The sequence below is a fragment of the Nuphar pumila genome, chromosome 13 (assembly GCF_984573655.1).
Source record: "Nuphar pumila chromosome 13, dmNupPumi1.hap1.1, whole genome shotgun sequence".
Classification (NCBI taxonomy): Eukaryota; Viridiplantae; Streptophyta; class Magnoliopsida; order Nymphaeales; family Nymphaeaceae; genus Nuphar; species Nuphar pumila.
The window spans coordinates 25,671,005-25,684,257 of record NC_143261.1 but is presented as its reverse complement, the minus strand read 5'-3'; the positions used below and the strand labels follow the sequence as shown (position 1 = coordinate 25,684,257).

Below are 13,253 nucleotides of genomic sequence, written 5' to 3'. Positions count from 1 at the left end.
AGATAATTTAGATATGCTAGGATGACCTAGCCTTTGATGCCACAAAAGATTATCTAAGTTTTGTACATTAAAACTAAGTGTCTTTTGGAATAATCAACCGATCCATATAGTAGAGATCTTCTTCCCTATGGCGTTCCGCAATTTGCTTCCCTGATTGGAGATCCTGCACCCAACATCGTTTTGATGAGAATGATGCACTTCACTCATGATTGACAATTTGAGAAACAAAAAGTAAATTTAAGTTAAATTTGGGACAAATCTAATTTTGAGAATGAAAACATTTGTAGATTTAAAAATCCCAATTCCTTTTATGTCGAGATAAGACCCATTGTCACTAAAAAGATTAGTTTTGCTTGAATTAGTACCACAATCAGAGAGTAAAAGATCGTTTGGGGTCATATGAAAAGATGTCTTGGAATCCAGAAGTCAAGAAACCTTACTGAGTGGTAAGGATGTAGAGACCGCGGCTCCCGAGATGGAGGAAAATGAGCTCTTGATGAGCAGTTGTAAAGCCTCTATTAATTGACACATTAGTCCCACTTTTGTCCTTTTGAGAAGTTCCCACATACGCCACTTCTTCTCATCTCTTTCTTTGAACTTTGGGCAATAGGGCTTAATGTGCCCCGCTTCACCACAATTATGGCAAATGTTCTTATTTCTCCCATCATTGTTGTGTGGCTTCTCAAAATATGACTTGTTGAAGTGAGGAGGCCTATGTCACACAAACTCTTCTAACTGGGCACCACACCCGCACACTTGGACACATCTTCCTTTGTGTTAGGTGAAGTCCACCACACTCAGGTCCATTTCTATCCAAAAGTAGATTCAATTAACCCTAATCAAGTCCATTTTTATCTATATTATATATAAAATTATAAATACATAAATACACACATATATGTAGTGTTAACTTAAAACTGTTAAAAATTATATATATATATACCCTCCTCACACCCAAGTTTTTTTAAAGTGCCGCATCCCCGCATCCGCACCCTCACCTATGTGACATAGGAGGAGGCTTATATATATATACACCCTCCCCACACCCCCGCACTCAAGTTTTTTCAAAGTGCCGCATCGCTGCATCCGCACCTGCACCTATGTGACATAGGAGGAGGCTTATAGGTATTTGTGTTGGCTTCGGGTCTTGAAACGACCAACACATTATCTTTAGTCTCTTTAGATTCTTGTAATGAAATAAGCGGAAAGCAAAAGTATAATGTGCACAAGCACAAATATAAATCCACTAGTGTGCAAGCAATGGCTTTAAAGAGCCTAAATGTGCACAAGCACAAGTCCTCAAAGGTACAACACACAATCCAATCGATGGCAAATACATAAGATCACAAGAGACACTAATAAACACATGTAAAAGAACACAAGAACAAATAAAACAATAATCTTTTATTGATGTAGAATGTTTAGGAAAAGCATTAGCAAAAGGAGGCAACAAGCGGTCCCTTATATACAACAAATGGGGCTAAGGGAGCTCCCAACAGCTATAAATATAGCCGTTGGGATGCTCCCCAAGGACTCTATGAACAAAGGTACACAGTGTGCTTTTTGAAAAGATAGCCTGATTTTGGTGAGAATACTTACCTTGGCCTTTCTTTCAGAGAAGAGTTAGAGGATTCACAGGCGTTAGCCCTTGCGACTTGGGAGGGAGAGAGGTCATCATCTCCTCCGAGGCCAGTGCCAGAGCGTATTAAGGATCCTGGAGAGCCCGAGGTTCTTCCACGTAGAACTGTGCTAAGATAGGGTCGTAGGAGATACGTCCTGGAGTACTTGGCAGGCGGGGACGCTGAGTCTCACAATTGTTGCATCTCAAAATAGAAGTCTTGAATAGACTTATTTCCTTGCCTCAAGGACCTTAAGTTTTGTATTAACTTGCCTTGCCTAGCTCTCTTGCTTGTACACTTGTTTCAAGTTGCTCTATACATACTTGGCTTCTTGAAACTTGAAAATGTTCTTAGCAATCCTTTGTTCTACCAAACCAAGAATCTAGGACTTCACCTTCACATTATTCAATTTTCATTCCTTCATCGCTGAATCATGATCCAAAGTACTAGTTTTAGGTTTCACTCAGAGATGCCAACCGAGGAAGCGAGGGCGGGAGGGATTCGAGAAGTGAAAGCGAGACACTTCCAAAATTTTAGAAAGTGGGAAACACGAGACAACTTAGAAGCGAATCAAGAATCGTCTTGAAAGCGAGAAGGGAAGCGAACTGTGATTCGAAGGGGGGAACAAAGAAGGAAGCGACCTAGGATTCAAGTGGGAAGCGAATAAGAATTGAAAGGGAAGCGAAAATGTAGTTATTTTTCCTATTTTACCAAAATATAAGATTTATGTGACCATTGAAAAAATAAAACCATTTAACAAATTTAGCAAGTACAAAGTGTAACCATTTAACCATTTAACAAATACAAAGTGCAAACATTTAATAAATAATATATCAAGTAAAATTCAGAATTCATATTCATGTTGCAACCATTTAACAAATGCATCATGTTTTAAGCATTTAATAAATAATACATCAAAATGATCCATAATTCATATTCCTGTTGCAAAAAAATCATAATTCATAAGCCTGTTGCAACCATTTAACAAATGCATGCAAGCGTTTAATAAATAATACATTAAGAAAACTAATAAAATTAATTAAGAAGCATACCTTTTTCAAGAAATGAATCAAAGGACTTGTTATTTGATGTTGTGATCTCTGCAAGATAGAAAATGAGAAATCAATAAACTAAAAGAATTTCTAAGTTGGACTAATCTAACTATATAATCAATTTTTAAGTGCACAAAATAAATTACACATTTAAGCACTAAAAAGTAAAAACATAATTTAATTTCAAACATTTCAAAGTTTAAAGTATAAACTTTAAACTTAACATAATCAACTACTTCACTTCACATCATGCAAACTTCAAAACAAATGTACATAACACCAAAATCAAACCAACAAAATGTTACAAGTCCATGACAAAAAATCAAACATCATGCCTTTGTATGCATCCAAGAGACAACCTTCAAAATGGTACCATTCCACTATTTGTGGCACTACCATTACCGAACAATTTGTGCATAGAATCATGCCGAAATAAATGTACGTAAACAAGCCAAGATTTTAACATGCATGCCTGCATTCTACAAACCAAGATTTTAACACCAGAGTTATAGCACTTAGAGTCTTAGATTGTAATCATGCCTGCATGGGTTTATGTGCAGTAATCCAAATGCTAAACAACTTTCTATAAAATACACTTAGCCAAGATAACAAATAAATTCAAAGCACATTTCCTATTTATAAGATAAAGTTTTCTAAGAAATAATTAACAAGTTTGGTTGTAACTTGTAACCTGTAACTTGTAAGAGGATCACAAGGAAAAAGAAAACATACCAGTGACTTCAGGTTTTAAATTTTGGATTTTTTCATAATGTCCATAAGCAAACAAAAAATTCACTGCCAATAAAAACACAAAATTTTCATCAACCAAGTTATGTTAATTTTGATTTTAATTAAAAAGGAAGCAATTTCAAATTTTCATCCAATCATAGATGGGAAATCTGAAACTAAAAAATCATATTTAAGAAAAATATACAATGAGAGAGAGCGTCGAGCGAGAGAGGAAGAGAATAGAGAGTGAGAGACAAATGAGAGACATACAGAGAGTGAAAGAGCGTAACAGACAGAGAGCGAGAGAAAAAGAGAGTTAGTGAGACAAATGGGAGATAGAGAGTGAGAGAGCATGAGAGACATAAAGTGAGAGAGGAAGAGGAGAGACAGAGCGAGCGAGAGGCGAGAGACAATGAGAGGGAGTGGGAGAGCGACAAAGAGAGGAAAGGGAGAGTGAGAGAGATATAGAGAGTGAGAGTGAGAGAGTGACACAAAGAGAGAGAGAGAGAGAGAGAGAGAGAGAGAGAGAGAGAGAGAGAGAGAGAGAGAGAGAGAGAGAGAGAGGTTTCAACTTTCTCTTATATAGGGCCTATCTAGCATAATACCCTTTAAAAAAGGGTATTTTAAATTTTAGTTCCTTGAAAAGACCAAAACAATAACAAATAAATAAAAAACAAAAATCTGTCCCCAAGGGACATAACCTATTAAAAGAGAAAAAGGCGAAAATGCCCTAGAAGGCATTACCTATTACAATACCGAAAAAGTATATTATGTACATATATATTTATATACATAAGACAAAAATACCTAAATAAATATATTAATACTCTCCCTCAAACTGACGGTGAGATTACCGAAAGTTTGAAAATACAAAAACAAATGGAAGGATCCAAGTCTTCATTTGATAATTTCCACTAAATTCCTTCATCGGCTATCTCCATCTTCTTGATATGATGCATCAAAAACAAAATTTCTTTCTCGACCCATAACTTTAAGAACCTGCAGAGAAAACACAACAAAAGGTTTCAACTACAAAGGAATATGTTTTAAAAGAAAAAGTTTTAACACAATAGTTAAAATATAGTTATAGGTTATAATTATATGTATACAGTTTTAAGACAAATATATTTTAAACAAGAATATATATATATATATATATATATATATATATATATATATATATATATATATGGAGAGAGGATGATTAAGTTCCTTAACAAAAACATAAAGATACTAAATTTTTTTAATAGCGAGTAAGATATGCACCTTAATCAATAGTTTAAAAATTTTAGACACATTAACAACAATTCATTCAAGGTACAATAGCCATTAAGATAGATACAAGGAACATACTTCAAAATCAATTTTTAAGAATTTCTTGTTTTGACAATCACATATTTTTCATAAATTCTAAACGTAGTAGATTTTTGATCACCAAAATTCAAAAAACAAGCACATATTAAAAACACAAGAGAATGCCTTAAAGTCCACAATGAGATACAAATTAAAGTGGTCACTTATGGACCAAGAACACTCTCACAATGAAGATACACAACTCACTAAGAGTCGCAAGCAAAAAATATAAAATGTTCTCATTAACAAAATGCTTAGAAAAGCACATATTAGACATAAAATATCAATAAGATATAAACAATTTTGCAATAATGTCTCAAAGGCTTGGGTAAAGATTTCAAATAAGATACCACTCGTTAATTATACTAAGTAAAACACTGCAACATGTATATCAAATGTAAGAACTCAAAGGAGTTCACAATAAATGAGAAATTAATTAAATTCATGCAAAACATGCTAGACAACCAACATGGAACAAATGCAAATGTCCCCAACATATATATCCAACATGCAATTAAAGCATATTCAATGCACATAATAATGCATGAAAACTTTTCAATGAATAAACATTTTCCATACAAAGAAAAACGAACAACGGAAAAGATTGAAAAGTTCATGGAGAGATTTTAAAAAACCCACAAGCAACAAATCATAACAAAAGGAATGATGTTTGCAAATCTCAACACTAGTTTGCTCACCACAAGCAACCACCTCTTTGACCTCCAACTCAATATCCTCAAAATTCAAGTGTATCAGCTCATAGGGCAAGAGATTAAGCACAAATGTCAGTAATAACATACCAGTGACCATGCACCAGCAAAACCCACTATCTAAACTAACAATAAATACTAGCTACCACCACAAGAGGTGCACATCCCTCACCTCATAAATGATTATAAAATCGCAATCAATACCATAAGCTACAACGGGTGCACATAACTCACAACCATGGTTGTAAAACTGACAAAACAAATTCTCTTATCCAAGAAAAAAATCACTCAAATGAGAGGGTAAAATTGAGAAAACTAAAGGCAAAATTACTAGCTGATGTCAATAAGCAAGAAGATTAGGAAACAATATTCAAATCAAAGCAATAATTTTTGCAATAATATGAGATTTAATCCATAAGGACCAATATGATCAGAAGCAAATAACAATTGAGCCATCACTAACAAAGATCGATACGAGTATCAAATAAACGACAAAGGCCAAATAAGCAATTGAGTAATACAATTCACTCATTAGAACCAGAGGTCAATCAACTGTCAGTCGAAGCCAAAACAAGTGCTAATACAACACTCATAAACTTAACAATCTATATTGACAAGAAGATAGAGGTGCACACATAACTCACTCCAACAACCAACTCCGACTCCACAACATCGAGGCCAAATAAGCAATTGAGTGATACAATTCACTCATAGAACCAAAGGTCAATCAACTGTCCGTTGGAGCCAAAACAAGTGCCAATACAACACTTACAAACTTGGCAATCTATACTGAGAATAAGTTGTTAAGAAAGTCGTATATAAGGATGTATCTGCTATTATTTTATGTTTTATACCTGTTTGTAAAATATCTCTTTATGCTCTTTGTAATTTGTTCTATGTATATAACATAAGATGTGAATAGGTTTTCACGTCTTCCCTTTTTGCTGCTCACAATTTCTCTCTTCATCTATTTCCCCTCTAATATCCACTTCAGGTTGAAGTACTCCATGGAACGACTTTTCACATGGTATCAGGGCAGGGCGAGCATCAGACCCTCTCAGATCTAGATCTAAACTGCTGATTTCATTTTGTTTTTTCCAGGTTTTGCTTATTCCTCATATTTTATCTCCCAAAGGAAATCCCTTCTCTCACATCTTCTTTTCTCCTCTTCCCTTATTCTTTTGCATCCACGTTGGGATATGAGATCAGATTTTCGTCTGACTAGATCAGATCTGATTTCCATCCAGCATCAACCCAGATCGTGAAGTCCAAATCAACGACTGCTCATTCTCGTTTTTTTATATACCTAACGCCTGTTCAGTTTCGGTATTTGTTCTTATTTCAAAAAATCTATCTTCGTCAAAATCCCTTATTTTCTTTATTCTTCTTCATTATTTCAGTATTCATCAGACGTGAAAACCCTATCAAGATCTGCGTGTTCAAAAAAAAAAATCTATAAACACATTCATGTCACATATTGGCATATCTGATTATTCCATTCAGTTTCCTATACTGGTAGCTTTCTAAGCTATTTGCAGCCCTGCTAAAAAAAAAATTAGATATTTGGCTTTCTGTCTTCTTCTGTTTTCGTATTCCTTGTTCTATTCCTGACCTGCATGGCTTCTCCTAATCCTAATCCTCTTTGTCCTTTTTGAGCCAACTTGTGACCGATAAATTAAATGAGAATAACTTTGTCACTTGGAGAAAACAATGGCCAACAAAGATGCAAAGATCGACCTTTCATTTAAATTAAATGTGACCAACTATAGAATGTGGGTGGCTGCTATAGAAAACAACTTCAAGGGTAAGAACTTTGGAGATATGTATGTGGAGCCATTCCAAAACCACAATTGAAGTTCACTGAGAAGGAGGGGAATGAAGAAAAAACCTTGAGTGATGAAGAAAAGGCCAAAGCTATTCAAGAATACCAATCTAAAGTTGAAGATTAGGAAAGCGAGCATGCCAAAATATAGGCATGGTTTATGAATAACATGAAACTCAAGATTTGTGCTAATCTAGCTAAATTTAAAAAAGCAAATGAAGCATGGTTCTTCATGAAAGGTATGTACGCTCAAAAGGACCTTGCTAAACATTTCTTTTTACAAGAAAAAACAAGAGGAACCAAGCAAGGGGATATGAGTATTAGAGACTATTATAATACTCTATCCCCTCTATGGGATGAACTTGCTCTCCTCGATCCACAATGGGAAGGAAGCGCTATTACCATGAGGCAAGAACAAATGCAGAGAGAGATTTTTTTAATTTATTCATGGGCTTCTACTCTTAGTGAAATCCTTGCCGACTTATGCGAAGAAGAAACTCGCTTGGCTCTTAAAAAGGACTTTTTTGAGGTCCATACGATATCTAGACCGGGAAATAACATGAGGACATATAAACCTCCTCATTTTTGGAAAAATAACAATAGTGGAGAAAGAAAAATTGTTTGTCACCATTGTAATGAACCGGGTCATCTTAGACCGGATTGTCCTAAGCTTAAAAAGAAGGTGTCTTCCGTTGAACATATTCCAAGCAATTCAAGTGAAGAATCAAAGAGAGATGAAGACATAAAGGACTCAATTGCTCAACTTACGAAAACTCTCCAACAATTTATAAGAATCAACTCTTCCACACCTTTCACCTTCGGTGCTGCAATCTCATCAACTCATGGTATGTCCTCTTGGATCTTTGATTCGGGTGCTTCCTTCATATGACTTCAAATGCATCTCTTTTATCCAAACCAAGTCTTAATGCTTTTAGATCATTCGTTTCTACGACCGATGGAACATCATTAGATGTTGAAGGGATGGAAAACCTTGAAAAAGTTTTTAGTCAAGGCAAAGAATTTTATGTTTTAAAAATTAGGATCATTCCAAAACTTAACTTAAATATCTTTTTAGTTTCTCAAATAACTGATTTTGGATGTAGTGTCTCTTTTTCACCAACCAATTGCTATGTGCTGGATCTTCGGTTTGAGAAGCGGATTGGGCAAGGCCATAGAAGATGAGACCTATATTACATAAATTTTTTGTCTTTGACATCCAAATCATTTTGTAATCATGTCCAATCTAAAGATATTGTTACTTGGCACAAGAGGCTTGGTTACCCTAGTATTTCTAAGTTGTATCTTTTTCCTTTTTTGGAAAAATTTTGTAATGAAAAAGAATTTAAAATGCATTCGCTTCCTTATCCACATAACAACTTTATTTCCAAGCAATCATTTGAATTAGTGCATTATGGGGACCGACATCTGTTATGTCTAAAGGAGGATATTCATATTATATTGTCTTTATTGATGATTTTACTAGATACACATGGGTTTATTTTATTAAAAACAAATCCGATGTTTTCTCTATTTTTAAAGAATTTCATATCCTTACTCAAAATCAATTTCAAAACAACATAGCCATTTTTGGATCCGATTTCGGAAGTGAATACATGTCAAATGAATTTCAAAATTATCTTAAACAAAATGACATTATTCATGAAAGATCTTGTCCTAAAACTCCTCAACAAAGGCTTATTGAAACAAGAACTTTTCTTGTCTCTAAAAATGTTTCAAAGAACTTTTGGGCTGAAGTCGCTCTTTCCGCAACTTATCTTATAAATCAGATGCCTTCCTCATCCTTAAAAAATGTCTCCGAATTTTAAAAAATTAAGAATTTTTTATTGTAAATGTTTTTTTTTTCAAGGACAAGATAAACTTTCACTAAAAGCTCTTGAATGCGCTTTTATTAGATATGGTGAAAATCAAAAGGGGTATAGGTGTTATGATAATAAAAATAACAAACTTTATGTTTCAAGAAATGTGATATTTCTTGAAGAACAAAATGGATTTGAATTTCAAAAATCAAAGGAGAGGTTGATTATTCTTTCTTCTTTGACTTATTGCCTGGAAATAAGTCTAAAGACTTTAATGATACTATTTGTGATGACAATTCTCATCAAAATAATGCTTTGTTGCATCAAAATGATGATTCTCACAATGAGAATCCCAATGATATACATGTGTATACTCGGCGAATGGGCAATGAACATCAAAATGCTTTCAATATATATTCTCAAGACATTTCTTTAGAAGATCAAGTTGAAGAATCCCTACCTAGACGATCTTCTAGGAATAGTAGACCTCCTCAAAAATTTGTGTCATATGATTCCTTTTCTCCAAATTATAGAACTTGTGTAATGATGATCCATTCCTATCATGAGTCTTCCAATTTTAAAGAAGCTAAGCAACATCTACATTGGATTGATGCTATGAGATTTGAGTTAAAAACGCTCAACAAAGCTAACACTTGAACAATTGTTGGTCTCCTTTTAGGAAAAAAGGCTATTGGATGTAGATGAGTTTATAAAGTCAAAATCAAAAGTGACGGGACATTAGAAAGATACAAAGCTAGGTTACTTGCTAAAGGATATGCACAAGAATATGAAATTGATTATGAAAAAACCTTTACCTCAGTTGCAAGGATGACTAGTGTAAGAACCTTAATAGCCTTAGCGTCTATTAAATAATGACCTATCTATTAATTAGATATTAAAAATGCATTTTTAAATGAGAACCTTTGTGAAGAAGTCTATATAAATCCTCCGCCGGGTCTTGAGATTGAGAAAGAAATTTTTTTTAAACTCAATAAAGCTCTTCATGGTCTTAAAAAAGCTCCAAAAGCTTGGTATGTCTGCTTTAGTAAAGTTGTTCTTGATAATGATTTTACCTCTTGTTATATTGATACTGCTCTTTGTGTTAAGTATGCAGGTGATCACATAACTATTTTATTACTGGAAATGATAAAAAGGGCATTGGATTTATTAAAAATATTCTTAAAAGCAATTTTGATATGTCTGACCTTCGATTTCTAAGGTATTTTTAGGGATCGAAGTTTCATATTCTCCTCGGGGATATGTTCTGTCTCAGGTGAAGTTTGTATAAGATATTATTGCTAAGTCTGACTTAACTGCTCCTCGGGGATGTGTTTTGTCTCAGATGAAGCTTGCATAAGATATTATTGCATAGTCTGGCTTAACTAACAAAAAAAGGTAGAGACTCCAGAAGTAATCAACGCTAAAATGAGAGCCACTGATGAAACTCCTTTAGAAGATACCACTCCTTTTCATCAACTGATTGGATCACTAACATATTTGTCTATTACCAGGCCAAATATTGTTCATGTTGTTCACAATGCAAGTCAATTTTAAAATGCTCCTACTACCATTCACATGGTTGCCGTCATGTGCATTATCAAATATTTGAAGGAAACCATAACCAAAGGACTATTCTTATTTTCTTCTTCATCTCCTAATTTAATTGCTTATGTTGACTCTGATTAGGGTGGTAACCTCAATGATCATATTTCTACAACAGGTTATCGTGTTTTTTTCGGAGAATCATTAATCTCTTGGAGATATAAGGAACAACAGAAGGTGTTTCTATCTTTTATGGAGACTGAATATAGGGCGATGGCCACAACTACTGCTGAACTTGTCTGGTTGAGAAATCTGCTCAAAGATATGGGAGTCATTATCTCTACTCCTTCGAAGTAGTGTTGCGACAATAAGAGTGTCATCTACGTTACTAGCAATCACACATTCCATTAACGAACAAAGCACATCGAGATGGACTGCCATTATGTTCGAGATGATTTTTTATGGGTCACCATTCAACTACCATATGTTACTTCAGAGTATCAACTAGCAGATTTCTTCATCAAAGCCTTGCCATCACCCCGTTTCTACTTTCTCCTAAGCAAACTCTTGGTGATCTCACCGTCAGTTTGAGGGGGGTGTTAAAATATATGGATGTTATATATATACATATATTACATATATGTGTCTATATGTGTATCTATATATATCTCTTTTGTAATGCCCATTAGGGGCAATTTGGTCTTTTTATCTTTTTGTAAATATTCATGTACATTAGGGACATTCTTGTATTTTTGTTTTTTTATTTCTTTTTTGAATTATTCAAGGGGTTAAAGGGGGATTCCCTAAGAGTCGTTGGGATTCCAATGTCAGAAGGGATCTTTGGGCTGGGGCTTTCCTTACGACTGTTTATTGTATTAATGGTATGCCTCTATCCAACTTGGGTGGAGAAAGTCCTTTTTCTTTATGGAAGGACCCCAAATTATTTCCTCATGAGGTGATTTGGTAGCAAATGTTTTGTTCATGTGGATGCATCAATGCATAATAAGCTTTCTCATAGAGATCAAGAATGTCAGATTGTGGGTTATGATGATGAATATTTGGGATATAGATGCTTTAACCCTGTTTCTCAAAGGCTCATTGTTTCTCGGCATGTAGTGTTCCATGAAAATGATTATGTTCATGTTAAAGAGACTGCATCACAGGCTAAATTGAGGGTTTCAGTCGACCTTTTTGGCCCACCAACAAATTAGCAATGGAAGAGTATGCGGTTAAGCAGAATACACAAGAGTGTACCCAATCGGCTGATATAGATAAGCCTATGCCCGTTGCCTCAGTCTTTCAGTTCTACCCTCAAACATATGCCCGGAGAACTACATGTCAACATCAAGGAGAGAATGCAGTTCCAGCAGCCTTACCTCAAAGTTTGTCTCCATCATTTCTGCAGTCATCTGAGACAGAGCATAATAGTGATCATTCCTGAAGCTACATCTGAACATGATGCATCTCTATCTTTACAGCACAGGACATCTACAAGGATCAAGCATCCTCCAGAGCGTTGGGTCTCGTATGGTGCCTTCTCAGCAGAGTACCATCTTGCAGTGAATTTAATCCAAGAAAAAAAAAACAAAATCTTATCATGAAGCCTGTCAAAACCATCATTGGGTTGATGCCATGAATGAGGAACTTTCAGCATTACATGAGTGTGAAACCTGGGATGTTGACAGACCACCTAATAAGAATGCTATGGGGTGCCATTGAGTATATAAGATTAAATACAAAGGTGATGGCATCATAGAACAATATAAAACATGATTGGTTGTGTAGGTGTATACGCAGGAGCACAGACTCGATTTTGATGAAACCTTCAGTCGGGTCATACGCATGGGAACAATTCATGTTGTTCATTGTTTTATACTGTTGCTTCAGCAATACATGTCTGATTTTTTCATTTGCTTATATTTTTGCAAATTTCAATTTTTAACTAGTTTGTATCAACTAATATTTGCTGTGTGCTAATTACTGAATACAGCGCCCTAGTTAAGAACCATACTTTCCTTTTGCAGGTTGGCTACCCTTTGGTGACCCTTCTTCTCTGCCTCGGTGATCCTCAAACTTTTGATAATAATTTTGGTCTTCATATGGAGTACTTATACAAGCTTCTTAAAGTAAGTATTCTCTCTCTCTCTCTCTCTTGATGCTACATGAGCTGCTTACAGGCAGAACTGTGTGTGGCCATGTGTTAAAGCGTTTCTGACTCATTTTTGTCTGGTACCACTTTCAATGGTTTGTGCCAATCAAATCTAGTCTTGGCAATATATGTATCTTAGAAGCCAACCTCAAAAACAGAATATTTTCTTCTAGAAACCAACCAACAAAACGAAGTTCCTGGAGTATTTTGTTTAAGTATTTCACCATATACAACTGCCCTTGTTCTTCATGAGCTATGTGAAACTACTTAATGTAATAAAACAAGGAGTCTTCACACACCTCATTCAAGAGGCATAAATCACACCCACAAATGGTCAAAAGCACAAAAACCACTAAGGGCTTATGAAGAATACAATCACAAAGTGCACATGCACAAGTCCACTATGAGACAATAAAAAAAGCACTAAGGCTTACACAAGCACAAGAGTGCATACAATATG

The 13,253-nt window shown here is 34.9% G+C and overlaps 1 protein-coding gene across 1 annotated transcript in view; it reads left to right on the top strand.

The window, feature by feature from the left end:
- LOC149818140 (ARM repeat superfamily protein) overlaps positions 1-13,253 on the top strand; it is a 92,404-nt gene that overhangs the window by 41,481 nt on the left and 37,670 nt on the right. Inside the window, exon 10 of the mRNA XM_089984058.1 lies at positions 12,669-12,770. Within this exon, the coding sequence (XP_089840184.1) occupies positions 12,669-12,770 (102 nt within the window). The remainder of the gene's footprint in view (positions 1-12,668; positions 12,771-13,253) is intronic.